The following is a 15,155-nucleotide window of genomic DNA, read 5'->3' as shown; positions in this document are numbered from 1 at the left end:
GGAAGGAAGGAAGGAAGGAAGGGAGGGAGGGAGGGAGGGAGGGAAGGAGGAAAGGAGGAAAGGAGGAAGGAAAGGTAGCCATTTAGGTATAAGATCACCTCTCAACAAAAGTACATGTACTTAGGATATGAAACAATATAATTTCAAATTCCACAATTGGTGATAAACACCAGAAAAAGCATAAAATCATTACCCCTTTCCAAAGTGAAAAAAAAAAAAAGGAGACGATAAATGTATGTGAGGGGCCATACTGCATGCGGTATAAGATTTGAGGAGCAGTTTTCTATTAAATATTCTTAAATACTTCATTCTAAAATAAATTAAAAGCCTTTGGAAGGGAGGGGAGTCTTTTGAAGTTATATCATGTGGCTGACTAGATGACCTAGGTCTCCCTTCTAAGCCAATACAACATAAAAATAATAGAGTTATTGTCAATCTTATTACAATGACCTTCCTTTATACTTTTATAAAATAGCGCCAGACATATGAGCAATAATAATTCTTGAGTTGGTACACTCAGATACAGTCTGCCATACAATCAAAGATTCTTGAGTTGGCACACTCAGATACAGTCTGCCATACAATCAAAGACTTTATTGCCCAATAATTAATATTATTGTAAAGACCCATAAAATTATTTTTGTTTACATTTACCTGTACACATCAGTCTATTCTCTAGATGTAACAAATTATTCAAGTGTTAACATCACTTAGGGACCTATACTATATTCACTAATTCACAGTGGCAGAATATCAGTATATACATATCTTTGAAAAGTTCACTGCCTACTAACTACACACGAGAATCTAAAATTATTATTGATTACCAGGACGATTTCTCTATAACACTGTGCAATAACTGCTCAATTGACATCTCTTATTAATTAAAAAAACACATATATAGAAAATTTTCAAAACACTCACAAACTAGCTATTACTGTTCTTATCAATCAATAACAAATAAATAGTCCCAAGAAACACAACTAAGAAAGAATTCACAGCTGTTCCAACTTTCTCAAAACATATAAGATAACTCTCAGGAATTACATACTGAATTTATCAGTAGTAGTTATTCTTCAGACCAATAAACTCTCTTTCCCCTGTCTCATTCATCTCCATTCATCCTTCATATCTCAACTTAGGAATTACGTATTGGTAGAAACCTTTGCTAACCATCCTCTCCCAAAATGAGATAAATAATACTCCTACATGTTTTCACAGGATTCTCTTCTTCCCTGGTACTATAACTGCATGTGTCAATTCTCTTAGTCTCCCTCCAAATCATATATTTGACCAGATAGAAGCTGGAAAACCCTGAAGACCATGCAGTGTAACATGAGGTAAAATAATTTGGCGTAAGCAAGAAGAGCCAACTTCCTACTCACAGATGCACACTCTCAGAGATAAAATGTTAATTCATTCAGTCACGATTCAACTGAAACATAAACTTGGTTTGATAATCACTTAGGCCAGCATCTCATAAACGAGTATTTGCACTGTTCTATTCAGTTTTTGCCCAAAGATTTAAAAACAGCTCTGGTGGTCTCAATTCCAACAAAAGTTTATGATTCTGATAATGGTTCTGTGATAGACTTTCCCCAAAAATACATGCTCTAGAAATTTGTTCATTCATTATAAGTCCCGTCACTGATCTCTACCAGACTTCTAGCAGACATTTAATCAGTTGAAAGTAGTGTGGTATAAGGGAAGCAGCAAGATGCTGCAAAAGAGTAGAGCTCTGGAACATCAGTTCCATCAGTCACCACTAGTTTTACAGCCTAGAGCAAGTTCCTCAGCCTGTCTGAACTTCAGTTTCCCTAACTTATAAGGCATACATCTTACCTTGTGTCATTGTTATCAGGATACACTAATGTATATAATGGATCCAACATACTATATGAATCACAGATGGGTACTTAATAATTGATACCTTATGTGTTTAAAAAAACACACATAAACAAACATAAATCACTGTTTTTACTCCCACCATGAGATTTTTAATTTTCTAATAACAGTTTAAAAACTTCCTTATGGTAAAAATATCTAATGATTAACTTTATAATTATTAAAGATGGGTACATATGGGTTCATTATAATTTATCTTTACTTTTGTGTATGTACAAAATCAACCCTAGAGAATTGAATTACTTCCATTCTTACTGCTTCAATCATTTTAGGTATTACCAATGACCTTTCAATCATCTTAAAGATCTAACCTCCTCTTGAACCAAAAAAAAAAAAAAAAAGTTCCCAAAAGTTAACAAATGGTTTGGGGGGTCCGGCTAGCTGAAGCCAGAGACATTAAAGTTGAATTACACACCACCAGTAATTATTCTATGCTAAATATATCTGAGAAGAAACCATCACTCTGACATATAACTTGCAGATACATCTCTACCATCTAACCTGTCAAAGGTGGATTATTCTTGTTATTCAATGCAACAGACATTTATTGGCCTTCTCTGGGTAAAGCATTGTGCTAAGGACATTAGAAAATAGAAAAATGAATTAGGTTGGGGGTCCTTGTCTACAAGATGCTCCTAATTTTGAATGATCTAATTATAACCCTTCCAAAACCTTACTCTCATACTATCCAGCCTTGACTGTCATCTCCTACCTCCCTAGGTCATTTCCTTTGCTGCTCTGATCTTCAATTCTCTTGCCCCTGTCTTTGGCATACTTGACCTATTAAAATCTCAAACCACTCCTGCTCACTCTACTGTAGCCACACAAACTTCTTAGCCAAAGTACACTCCTTGAAAACCTCAAGTATACTCCTGCCTTTGTACTTTTGTGCTTATTGTCCTGGAACAGTCTTCCTCCACATAGAGACATCGTTTGTTCACTCACTTCTCTCAGGTCTGCTCAAATATCTTCTATGTGATTACCATAGAAAAACAAGCAACCATCCGGGCCATATACTCCCTTTTCCTGCTTTATTTTACTCCATTATATTTATTATCATAGAATATGTTCAATTTTATCAATTCTAACACACATTTTTCTTCACATTGTAAGATAAATTCTGATTTAAGAAATGTTAAAATCAGTAAGTTCCTACAATCTTTGACCACCAGGCGGCAGTCATCAGGTATCTCTACATGTGCAACCTTAAAAATAGCAGTTGTTAGTATCAATTCTTTTAAGTTAGGCACAGTGTTGGTACTACATGTGCTGAGTTTAACTGCCATTTCAAATATCTCTATTGATTTATAGTAAAACAAAAAATTCCTGTATATAATATCTATAAAAAAAATTCAAAAGATAAAGAAATATCAAGTATTCACAAAAATGTGGAGTAACCACCTCGGGCAAGGGAAACAAAAGAAAAAATAAACAAATATGACTACATCAAACTAAAAAGTTTTTGCACAGTAAAGGAAACCATCAATAAAATGAAAATGACAACATACTGAATAGGAGAAGCCAATTAAATTAAAAAATGGGCAGAAGACCTGAACAGAGATTTCACTAAAGAAAAAATACAGATGAAAAGATGCTCAAGATCACTAATCATCAGAGAAATGCAAATTAAAACCACAATGAGATGTCACCTTACACCTGTCAGAGTGGCTATCATCAATAAATCAAAGAACAACAGTGTTGGCGAAGATGTAAAGGAAAGGGAACCCTCATTAAAAAATGGGCAGAAGACCTGAACAGAGATTTCACTAAAGAAAAAATACAGATGAAAAGATGCTCAAGATCACTAATCATCAGAGAAATGCAAATTAAAACCACAATGAGATGTCACCTTACACCTGTCAGAGTGGCTATCATCAATAAATCAAAGAACAACAGTGTTGGCGAAGATGTAAAGGAAAGGGAACCCTCATACACTGCTGGTGAGATTGCAAATTGGTACAGCCATCATGGAAAACAGTCTGGAGGTACCTCAAAGAATTAAAAATGGATCTACCTTTTGACCCAGCAATTGCACTTCTGGGTATTTATCCAAAGAAAACCAAAACAATAATTCATAAAGATCTATGCATCCCTATGTTCACGGCAGCACTACTTACGATAGGCAAGATACAGAAGCAACCTAAATGCCTATCAACAGATGATTGGATAATGAAGTTATGGTTCATATATACAATGGAATATTACTCAGCCATAAAAAAAAAAAAAAATGAAATCCTATCATTTGCAACGACGTGAATGGACCTAGAGGCGATAAAGCTGAGCGAAATAAGTAGACAGAGAAACATAAAATACCATGTGACTTCACTGATAGGCAGAATCTAAGGAACAAAAAGAACAAACAAATCAAAAACAGACCCACAAATACAGAGGACAATCAGGTGACAGCCAGACGGGAGTGGGGTGGAGAGGCTGGGAGAAAACAGTGAAGGTTTAATGAAGTACAAATTAGTAACTGATAGATGGTCATGGGGATGGGGAGCATAGCATAGGGAATAGACATAGCAGTAATGTAATGGTAGGTGTAGAGCCAGAGGGACGATCATTTCATAAACTACATAAATGTCTAACTAATGTACTGTATACTTGAAACTAATTAAAAAAAAAAAAGAAAGAAAGAAAAGAAAAATGTGGAGTAACCAGAACTCTCACAGACTGCTTGTGGGAGTATAAATACAATAATTTTGGAAAACAGTTTGGCAATATATACTAAAGCTGATCCCATGCATATTCGCAGCACATCCATTCCTAGATATATACTCAAGAGAAATGCATATATACATTGAACCAAAAGACATATACAAGAATGTTCATAGCAGCACTACTCATATTAGCTCAAAACTAGAAATTAACCAAATGCCCATCAATAGAAAAATGGATACATTCTGATATGTTCACAGAATAGAATGCTATATAACAAACAAACTACAAATTATATACTCCACAATGACTCTGACGATATAGAGTTGAGAGTGGAAGTCAGACACAAAAGTGTACACTGTATGATTTCATTACCATAAAGCTCAAAAACAGGTAAAATTACTTTATGGTGTTAAAAGTCAAAAGAGTAGCAGTAACTGAAGAAGGCATAAGGGGGCTTCTGGGGCACTGAAAATCTATTTCTTGATCTAGATGCTGGTTACATGGGTGTATTCAATTTGAAAAAATTCATCAAGATGCATACTTAAGATCTGTAAATGCGTATGTTAAACTTTAATAAAATGTATTGAGTTTTTGTGTAGGCAGAAAGGCATAGAAACAAGCAACAAGGCATGAATTTGGTATTAGAGAAACAAATATTTGTCAATGAAGAAATAACCTCATCTACCTTTTTTATGGGACTTAAGGAAATTCTCACAAATTGAAGCAGCTGATTTACATTTTATTGCTCAGAAACATACAAAAGATTCCCTATCACAGGTTAAGCAATGTACCTAAAGAAAGGAAAAACTACTAAATAAATACTACCTTGGAATGAGTGAAAGAAATTTCAAAGTAACAAGAGGCTACTAAAATTGAATCATAATTCACACAGGACTATTGCCAAGGGCCCCTGTTTCAGTTTAATCAGAAGTGTTTATTGTTTCTTGGTGAACATAAAATAATGGTGAGTCCTATAAATGACTGCTTATACATATGTGTATGTGTGTGTGTGTGTGTGTGTGTGTATACACACACATTATATGACATTTTTTTCCTTGTTTGTTTGCCGAGTACAAGCCAAGCACAATACAGTGCCTGTGGGGATTACAAAAACAAAACACACAAAGTCCCTGCTTTCATGAGATTTATCCCATGTTAAAGGAGCTAAGACAACCATAGGAACAGCTATTTCACTGATTTAGAATGGTAGTAGTAGCATAAGTACAAAGTGTGTGTATACACACACACACACACACACACACACACCATTTTTAAAAGCACACACACAAAAATTTCTTCCTGCTAACGTTACAGATTGTAAGAAAGCATTTCAGAGGGATCTAGAACTGTGCTGTCCAATACAATATCCATTAGCCACCTGTGGCTATTAAAATTAAATAAAATTAAACATTCTATTCCTCAGTAGGACTTAACCACATTTCAAGTGCTCCATATGTGGCCAGTGGCAACTACACTGGACAGTGCATAGAATACTGCTGTCATCACAGAAGTTTATTAAACGGCACTAATTTGGAGTATTCAAGAGTTAGAAAGAGGCACAGAATAAGCACATAAGGGCAGCTTATCTAACTTTTGGGGAAAAATATTTTTTTAATCTTGTGTCTATTTTTCCATGTTTCCTCTGACATCAAAGTGGCAAAACCAAGCTACTCTGTCTGAGGACCAAGCTCAGACTATAAACCTAGGGAAAATAGTCAAAGCCTTACTAAAGTTACATAAAAAAGAATACTCACAAGCTCACCAGAGTCCAACTAGTCCACCAGAGTGAAAATTTACCCAAAGCTTAGTTAAAATAAAGTAGTGCTTGGCCTAATCTTTTAGCAGATAATTAGAAGTCAATCAATAAATGTATTTATAGAAGAATCCATTCATTAAGAAACATTTGCTGAGCACCTTCTATGTGCCAAGCACAATGTAAGCCAGTAGGAATCAAAGCACTCAAGTGACTGACTCTTTTCAACAAATATCACAACAGCGAAAAAACTGTAAATTCTTAAACAGAGAAGAAACCGATAAATTTTGCTCATCTGTGTTTCTTCCGAGACAGCAAGAAGGGAGGTAACAATGTGCTGTCTCCAGCATATTCTCTGAGAGTTGTTGACTCCTGTGGTGCCCAATGCCTGTAAATCTGAACCAGTCACAATGATTTAGCAGAAAGCTAAGAAAGAAGAACCCTTTAAAAAAAATAAATGAATTGAGGTTTATCAAACCTATATTAAGCTATAAAAAGAAACAAAAAATAATCCTTGCCCAAAATATCATCATCTCAAAGAATATCCTTAAAAGGAAATATCAATGAATCAACATTTAATAAAATACCTGATAGGAGAAGTACAATAGCAGCTAGGGAGGCATAAAGATATCCATTTATTCATCTAACAAACACTCACTGAGTATCTACACTATTCTACATTGCAGGATGTCAATGGTGAACAAGACTGGCAAGGTCCCTGCTCTCATGGAACTTATATTCTGGTAGATGGGAGACAGATAATAAACATAAACAAAGAAGTGAATAACAGTTTCTAACAGTGATGAATGCTCTGAAGAAAATGAAACAGGTGATATGAAAAACTGTGACAAGAGGAAAGGGAACTACTTTAGATAGAATAGTCATAGGAGGCCCAGTGGAAGTGACAAAGCTGAGACCTCAAAGGATTCTTCAGCCAAATGAAAAGCTGAGAAACAAGTTTTCTAGGTATAAAGAACAAGATAAGCTTGACATAGTCAAAGCACTGAAAAGATGAGGTATATCTGTAACACAATGAGTGAGAAAAAGTATTAGGCAAGGAGGTTGAAAAAGTGGACAGGCCAAATCCAGTATGGTCTTGGACCATTAAAAGGATATTATCATTACCATAAAGCTCTCCTTTTTATCAGCATGGCCCAATAATTTGAGCCATTTATGCAAATATCTAGTGTACACATTATCAAAAGTAAAACACTTCCAAATTTCTAACTGAGCAATGCCATTGCCAAAAAACAAGTGAAAGGATCCTATACAATGGCTTTAGACATAAAATTCTTAAAACTATATCTAAACAAAGGTATCATTGTTTAAGTGTTTGGTAAGTCAAAAACCTCTATAGTAAATAGAAGTGACAGAATTATAAAATTTGAATTGAAAAAACATCAAATTTTTTTTAACAGAAAAATATCAGTTCATTCAGCAAATATTTATCAAGTACCTACTATGTACCAGACATGTTCTAAGTACTAGAGATACAGCAATGATCAAATCAATGAAGATTTAAGCAGTAATTGAGCAGAAGATTTAACTGTAGAAGGATCATAATACCAGAAGTGAACTTGAATTTATTTATGACTCAGCATTTCTGAAAGAAGAGTTAAGGCTTAGTCATATGTACCTGTCAGAAAGCAAACTTACCAAGGAATTCTTAATCACTTCACTTCTATAAAATTCTGGAAAAAAAGAAAAAAAAAACAATAAGTGATATGGGAAAAAATAAGCTCTTTAACTCTTAATCCTGTAAATGTTTTAATATATGTTCCAGTAAAATATTTAAAACATTTTCAAGGGATCTATTCTCTCTATATCTGCAAAAGAAAAATCAAAATAAAGGTTAAATAAAAGTGTTTTAAAGGGGAAAACAGTAGTCAAGAAAGGTCAAAACCTGTTAAGATTTAATTTAGTGATGTTTACCTTACTGACTCCTTTTACCATAGATTCAAATTTGAGCCCTTAAAACTCAGACTTTCTTCTCCCCTGCCCCCCTCTCTACAACAACTGATTCTACATGCTCTCCTTTTCTCCAATATCTCTAACGATTTCCCACTGTAGTATTGTGGAATGAATCCAGATCTAGCAACCAGCTAACCAAAGTTCTAATTCTACTTGTCATTAACATTCTGTCTCTTTAATTTCCTCAGGCCTATTTTTCATTAGACAATTTAGCAAATTAGACTAATAACCATAGGTCCTCTAAGCATAAAAATTTTATGATTCTACAAAGCTTCACGTACATTGTAAATGTTACAAAACCTGAAAACACAATCAAACGAGAAGCGTGTCAGAGGTCCAACAATCCTCCAACATTCCCCGTGCTGACCCCCTGCTGAAGAAACCTCCATGATGCTCTGTCCACAGAGCCTGTGAGGACCCTTGCAACCTCAGGTTGCGGTAGGATACTATTCCCCAAATATGAATCCCTGGTACTTGAGGTGATTTTAGGTGATTCACAAACTACTTTTTTCTAATATACTAAAATTTATGTCTCACATATTCAACTCCTAACTGTAAGCTCCATAAGGAGCAGTGTTTGTTTTTAAAATTGCCATCTCCTCAGTATGTAAAACCATTCTTGGGTAGACAATAAAATTTTTTGTTTGAATTAACAATTTCACAGGTTATGCTTAGACATGAGTTTAAAAATAATGAACTTTAAAATTTTTATTAAGTATGCAACAAAATAGGTAAAACTCAAATATAGGGAAAATTGTGAAAGTGGTCCACTAATGAATAAAGCTTAGGACTCATCAAAAAGTAAATAAAAAGCAGACCTGGACATAATACTCTTATGGGCAAACTCTTTTGGTTAAAGTACTTCTTGACACACATACCATCTACCTTACTCTATGTTTGTCTTCATTAAAAAATAAAACAAAACAAAAAGATAAAGATAATAATTCTATTTTGCAGAGAGACAGTCACAATGTATTAAATGGAAAAAAAAAGGTTCTAAAAGAGAACTTACAAGAGGCTCCAATTTTTTTAATTACATAATAATGTTTATCTTAGATGATAGAATTAGGTTTCTTAGTTTTATTTTTGCTTAGTAGTTTTCTAATTTTTCTACTTTAAGTAAGAAAAGGGATAATTCTAACTGTTTTTCAAAGAAATCTACTGATAAATATTTAGGTTACTGCTAATTTTTAGATGTTTCAAGGAATAAACAACCTTTTAAAGATATATATTCTAAGACACTTGAATCTGTAGGATAGACTTTTAAAGGAAAAATTGCAAGATAAAAAGAAAAATAGTTTGAATTTGATAGATATTGCCAAATTGTTCTCTAAAAATATTGTACCAATTTACAATTTCACTTATGAAAATACCTGTTTCCCCAACATTAGCAACTCTAAGTATTACTCTTTTCATTTTTCACAAATAGTTAACCAATTATTCTAACCATAAATTAACTATATAAACGTGCATATATATATGTATATATATACATGTATTCTAATTTACATGTGCCATATGAATTTTTAGAAAAAAAAGACTAAAAAAGTTAAAAAAGTGTTTTATTTTTATAACAAAGTACTTTCACTTTATACTTTTATATTTTTGTACTGTTTGAATTTGTTACAAGTATGTGTTAGTTTTAAAATCAGTAAAAAAAATGAATTCCTTTCTTTTGAGAGAGAATTCCTCAGCTTAATCTGCCAAGTGTCTAAAATTAAAGTTCCCAAAATAAGTTTCTCTAGCTCTAAGATGAATAATATCATTATTTCTTCCAAAACTTTGCTAACTGACTATGTATAAATGAAACTAAACAATTTTCCTTCTCCATGAGACCCTCAAAACGGACTCACTATTTTAAATAGAGGTCAAAAAAGTAGCCACACAATTTGAAAAGAAATCACCAAGAGGTAATTTCTAACACACTATACACAGATCTATACTATCTATCATTCTGTTACATCTAAAATATTCTCAATGAAATTAGCAGCATGGTGCAAAAGCAAATAGTGAATTTAGGAGAATTTAGAATCAAAAAATAGTTCCAATCTACCATGTATAAGCTTGATTCTGGACAAACCAATTAATCTTTTAGGGCCACCGGTTTTTTTTTACCTTTCAAAGGAAAATAACAGGGTTGTTGTAAGGCTCAAATGAAATAGTGAATTTAAAACACTTTATAAACTTTAGTTTTGATTAATAAAATTCTATTAATTTTTATTAATTCGATTTCAGTAAAATAATTTCACAAGTAAATTTTCAAAAAGGTATCATCCAAGACCTATTTCTATATGAAAGGAACCATTAAATACAAACATTTCTCTATTCATTTGCCAAGACCTAAAGAAACAAAGCAGAGATTGCAAAGCATGTTTTCATGGTTATGCAGCATTCCATTTATTCAACAAATGCTTTTTTAATACCTCGACTTCACTCATTATAGAAGAAACACAAACTTAAACTATACCATAAAACTATTTTTCACCTATCAAACAGGCAAAAATTCAAAAGTCTGATTGCACAGCCCATTGGTGTGTCTCTGCTGGAAAAGGTACTCATACGAAACAAGTGGGAATGTAAACAAAGACGATTTTACAATATCTACCAAAACTATAAATACACACTCTCTTTGTACTTCCACTTTTTGGAATTTAATCTAAAGCTATACTAGCACTCATACAAAATAATGTACTCATAAAGTTATTCAATGTAGTACTATTTATATAGCAAAAGACTGGAACCACCTACAAATGCCTACCAATAGGAGCCAATTAAATAATTTATGGTACAGCTACTCAATGCAGAACATTAGGAGGTTTTCTATGAACCGATATGGGAAAACACCTAAGACATATTAAGTGAAAAATTTAAGGCACGGAAATATATATAGTTCGGTACTAATTTTACTTGTATTTGCATAAAGAATCTCAAGAAAGATAAATAAGAAGTGAATAATAGTGGTTATCAGGGTCATGCAGAAAACCAGGTACATTAATACAAACTTTTATATACACTTTGAACCATGAACTGTACTTTATATATATTCTCAACCATGAACTACATTAACTATTTAAAAATTAAATGAACAAAATATATATATTTGGGGGCTCACTAGGTGCCAAGCATTGTTCCAAGTATTGGAGAGAGTACAGTGAACAAAAATGACCTAAAAATTACTGACCTAAAAATTTTGGTCTTTGTGGAGCTAACGTTCTAGTAGAGAGACACATAAATTAATCAAATAATGAAACGAAGCACCTGTCAAATAATCTTAAGTATTGTAGAAAAAAATAAAGCATAAAAGACAAGAGAAGAATAGTCACAATTTTTTTAAGAGTTTAGTCTGTGATCAAAGAGAGTTTCTCTAAGAAAACATGAGCAGTAAAGACCTAAAAGTAAGTGGAGGTGCTAGTTATGTGGATATTAGGAGGAAAGAGTACCAGGCCCAAGAAATAGCAAGTGCAGAGGCCTTTAAATTGAGGTAAACTTGATGTATTCCAAGAACAGCAAGAAGCACAGTGTAGCTGGAACTGAGAACTAGAAGAGTAGGAGATGAGTTCCGAGAGCTAACAGAGAGGGTTAGCTCATGAAAGGCCTTCTAGGAAACCATAAGGATTTTAGCTTTTACTGAGAAAGATGGAGGGCACTGGAATGTTTTAAGGAGAGGAACAACATGATCTCACTTTCATTTTAACAGGATCTCGGTTGAGAACATACTGAAAAGGGTACATGGACAGGCAGATCTGTTAGAAATCTATGTGCTGAAATATTAGATGTGGGATATAAAAGAAGACAATCCAGGATGATTCTAAGGTTTATGGCCAAGGACATGAAAGGATAGAGTTACCATTTTCTGAGAGAAGGAAGACAGAACTGAAATATCAGAAACTCGGTTACAATATACCAAATTTAAGTTACCTACTAGACACCAGATGAAGATGTAGAGTAGGCAACTGAATATAGAAGTATGAGTTCAGAAAGAAGATCCAACCTAAGGATATAAATTGCAAGTTGTCAGAGAGATAAATGATATTTAAAACTATGAGAATTGGATGAGATCACCAACTGGATTATACAGAGTTAATTTTCTGATGTACTCAAACAGCTGGTTGGTGTTGCAGGGGAGGACAGGCACTCACATTTCATGAGTGGGAAAATAACTATGGCTGAAGAACAAACTTGATTTTATGAAAATTCCAAGTTTAAGGGGAAACAAGGATTAGAATCTAGCTCCTCATCCATTAACACAAGGTTTTGTTCTATGGGGATGTGATAACTGGTGTTTGATTTGAACTACCTAAAAGGTAGACAGCACTAAAAAAATGTCAAAAAAAAAAAAAAAACCTCATGGATAACTTCTTAGTATCTGCTGTGAATTCAGCTGAAATAAAATAACCTAGAAATCAGCATTTCAGATATTCTTCAAAAAAAAAACCTTTCCTCTAAAACTAACAAATAATACCACTAAATAGGTGGTGTAGGTGGTTTTGTAAGAAGAGCCAATTGGCCTTCTATAATGGTCATCCTACACCACATAATGATCATGAAATGAATATTTGCATTTGTCCATAAGATAAAGTGGTATTGACTAGGTTTAGTAATAAAGAAAACTTCCTGGTTCTTCCTACGGTAGTTAAAAGTTATAGGGCCCAACGTATGGGCCCAACAAGACCACCATGAAGAGACTTCATTCATCTATGACATTTTGGAGCAGAAGGAAGCTTCAGAAATCACCAATCTTCTCATTTTGAGGTAAATTAAAGCTCATAAGAGGGGACAAATACTCTGCCAAAGGGTTTGCCAGTTAGTGAAAGACTTAAAACCACAACCAGAGACACTGAACTTCCTATGATCTGTGACCAGCTATTCCCTAATCATCATTTAACGATCATTTTATGAGATAACTTCCAAAAATTGTCTATGAAAACTTGTAAACTCAAGATGTAATCTGAATGAGAAGAAGACAAAACGAAAACAAGAACCAAAAAAAATCACTGCTTTCATTGTATCTCTTATACAAGTTTTTACCTCATGGTAAAACCAGTCTCATGACTACTCTTTAAAAACTACTATTACGACTGTTAACATTCCATTTCTAATAATTTCTATCATTTACTAAATACCTAAAATGTGCTAAGTACTATGTTAATTACTCATTAGAGGTAACAGTGGAGCAAGGACACAGAAGTTCTATGAAGATAACCAAGGACTAATTATATAGAAACCTATCAAAAATTTAAAATACTCTGGTAATGTCATATATTGCTACGAATAGAATCAATTACTGACCAGCAGACCAAATGTATTAAGCTTACACTTTAGAACAAATAGCAACCAAACTATTCCATTTTCCTACTGGACATACAGGAAGACAACGTTTCTCAGTCCCTTTTTCCTCTAAAAAGGATGATGCAATTGATTTATGGCCAATGGAATGTGATCAAATTGAGGTGGGCCATTTCCATTACCAAATCTCCCTCAAATAATCCTTCTCTTGTCATGCCAGAAATAATGCGTTGATGGCATCAGCATTCCAAAATAGAAGACTGAATACCTTGGTCACAAGGCAGCTGCCAAGACAACAACCTGATAAAGAACACCTGCACTGGACTTAGTGTCAAGAAATTTATTGTTAAACCACTGAGATTTGTGATATTTGTTATAGTAGCGATCATTAACCACTTGGATTCAAACTTTATACAATATGCAATGGTTAGAATAAAAAATATGAATGAAATGAAATTACATGAAAATGGCAGAATTTAGAGTCTTTTTTTCATCCTTAAAAAAATTTTTTTTTTGCAAGCAAGCTAGCTTTATTAGAAGCGAAAGTACACTCTCAGATGGGAGAGTGGGCTGCCACGAGTGGTCAGCCTAAAAATTACTTTAATGCTACTTACATGGTGGTGAAGGGAGTTCTACTCTATACAATTCCTGATTGAATTTTTAATGAGCATATGCTGGTAATGAAATTTAAAAAAGAAAAAAGTTCTTAAACAACTACTGCTTTAATAACTGTTTTTAAAAGTTATTAAAACCAAAAAGATAAAATGTCATTTGAATTTCTCATCTTTGCCACAGGACAGAATTCAAATAACTCGTTAGTACCTCTTATTAAAATAATGCTACCTTTTGTTAATATAAAGACCTTTAATAACATCTAACCGAGTTTCATCACCTTATCTTAGTTGATCCTCATAAAAATCTGTCTTTCTGACTTCGTAAGACCTCATTTTCTTCACTTTTCTCACAAATGAGAAATAAAAAGTGAGGTTTAAAAAGCCATGATCTTTATCCAAAATCACACAGCTAGTAAATAGCTGAGCTAGAACTAGTATCAATATATTTTCAATCCAAATCCAATATTTCTGTCATTATACCATGCTTCCTCTCTTATACCATCCAATATAGGTCAACTGATTACATCAAAGTGCCTTTCATCCAATATCTGTTCAAAAGATGCTTGTGAGTTTGACTCAAATGTGTGGTCTACTTTTAGAACTGTCACTTATGGAAGACTCCATTTCAATACTTCGAACTGTTTTCAAAGAAATCATGCCATTCTTCTAAAAACAAGCCCACGTACACAAGGAATTACAGATATGAGAAGAAAACTAGGTCACAATTTTACCATAATATTAAACTAGGTCACAATTTTACCATAATATTAAAGAAATCAATTACATAAAATTTTAAGAAAAGAAAATTAGAACTGGATACTGGACTCATATAATCTATTTTAAATGACAGCTACACAGCTATAAAGGAATGATAAACGTATCAATGTAAAGCTCAATTATTCAAAAGAACTGTTCAAACATCATGTTTCTTTACTGTATATAACTGTTCATAAACTATTTTCAGA

General features: G+C 33.4%; 1 protein-coding gene across 2 annotated transcripts in view; it reads right to left on the bottom strand.

Moving 5' to 3' along the window:
• The window catches only part of UVRAG (UV radiation resistance associated), a 253,876-nt gene that overhangs the window by 215,538 nt on the left and 23,183 nt on the right, over positions 1-15,155 (bottom strand). The window contains exon 3 of one of the 2 annotated variants that reach the window (XM_006926633.3): positions 7,976-8,010. The exons of the other annotated variant lie outside the window; for it this stretch is intronic. Coding sequence (XP_006926695.1) covers positions 7,976-8,010 — 35 coding nt within the window. The remainder of the gene's footprint in view (positions 1-7,975; positions 8,011-15,155) is intronic. 2 annotated transcript variants of the gene reach the window in all.

Source organism: Pteropus alecto, unplaced genomic scaffold (assembly GCF_000325575.1).
Source record: "Pteropus alecto unplaced genomic scaffold, ASM32557v1 scaffold7, whole genome shotgun sequence".
Classification (NCBI taxonomy): domain Eukaryota; kingdom Metazoa; phylum Chordata; class Mammalia; order Chiroptera; family Pteropodidae; genus Pteropus; species Pteropus alecto.
Note: the sequence above shows the minus strand (reverse complement) of the source record. Positions and strands in the feature narration are given on the sequence as shown.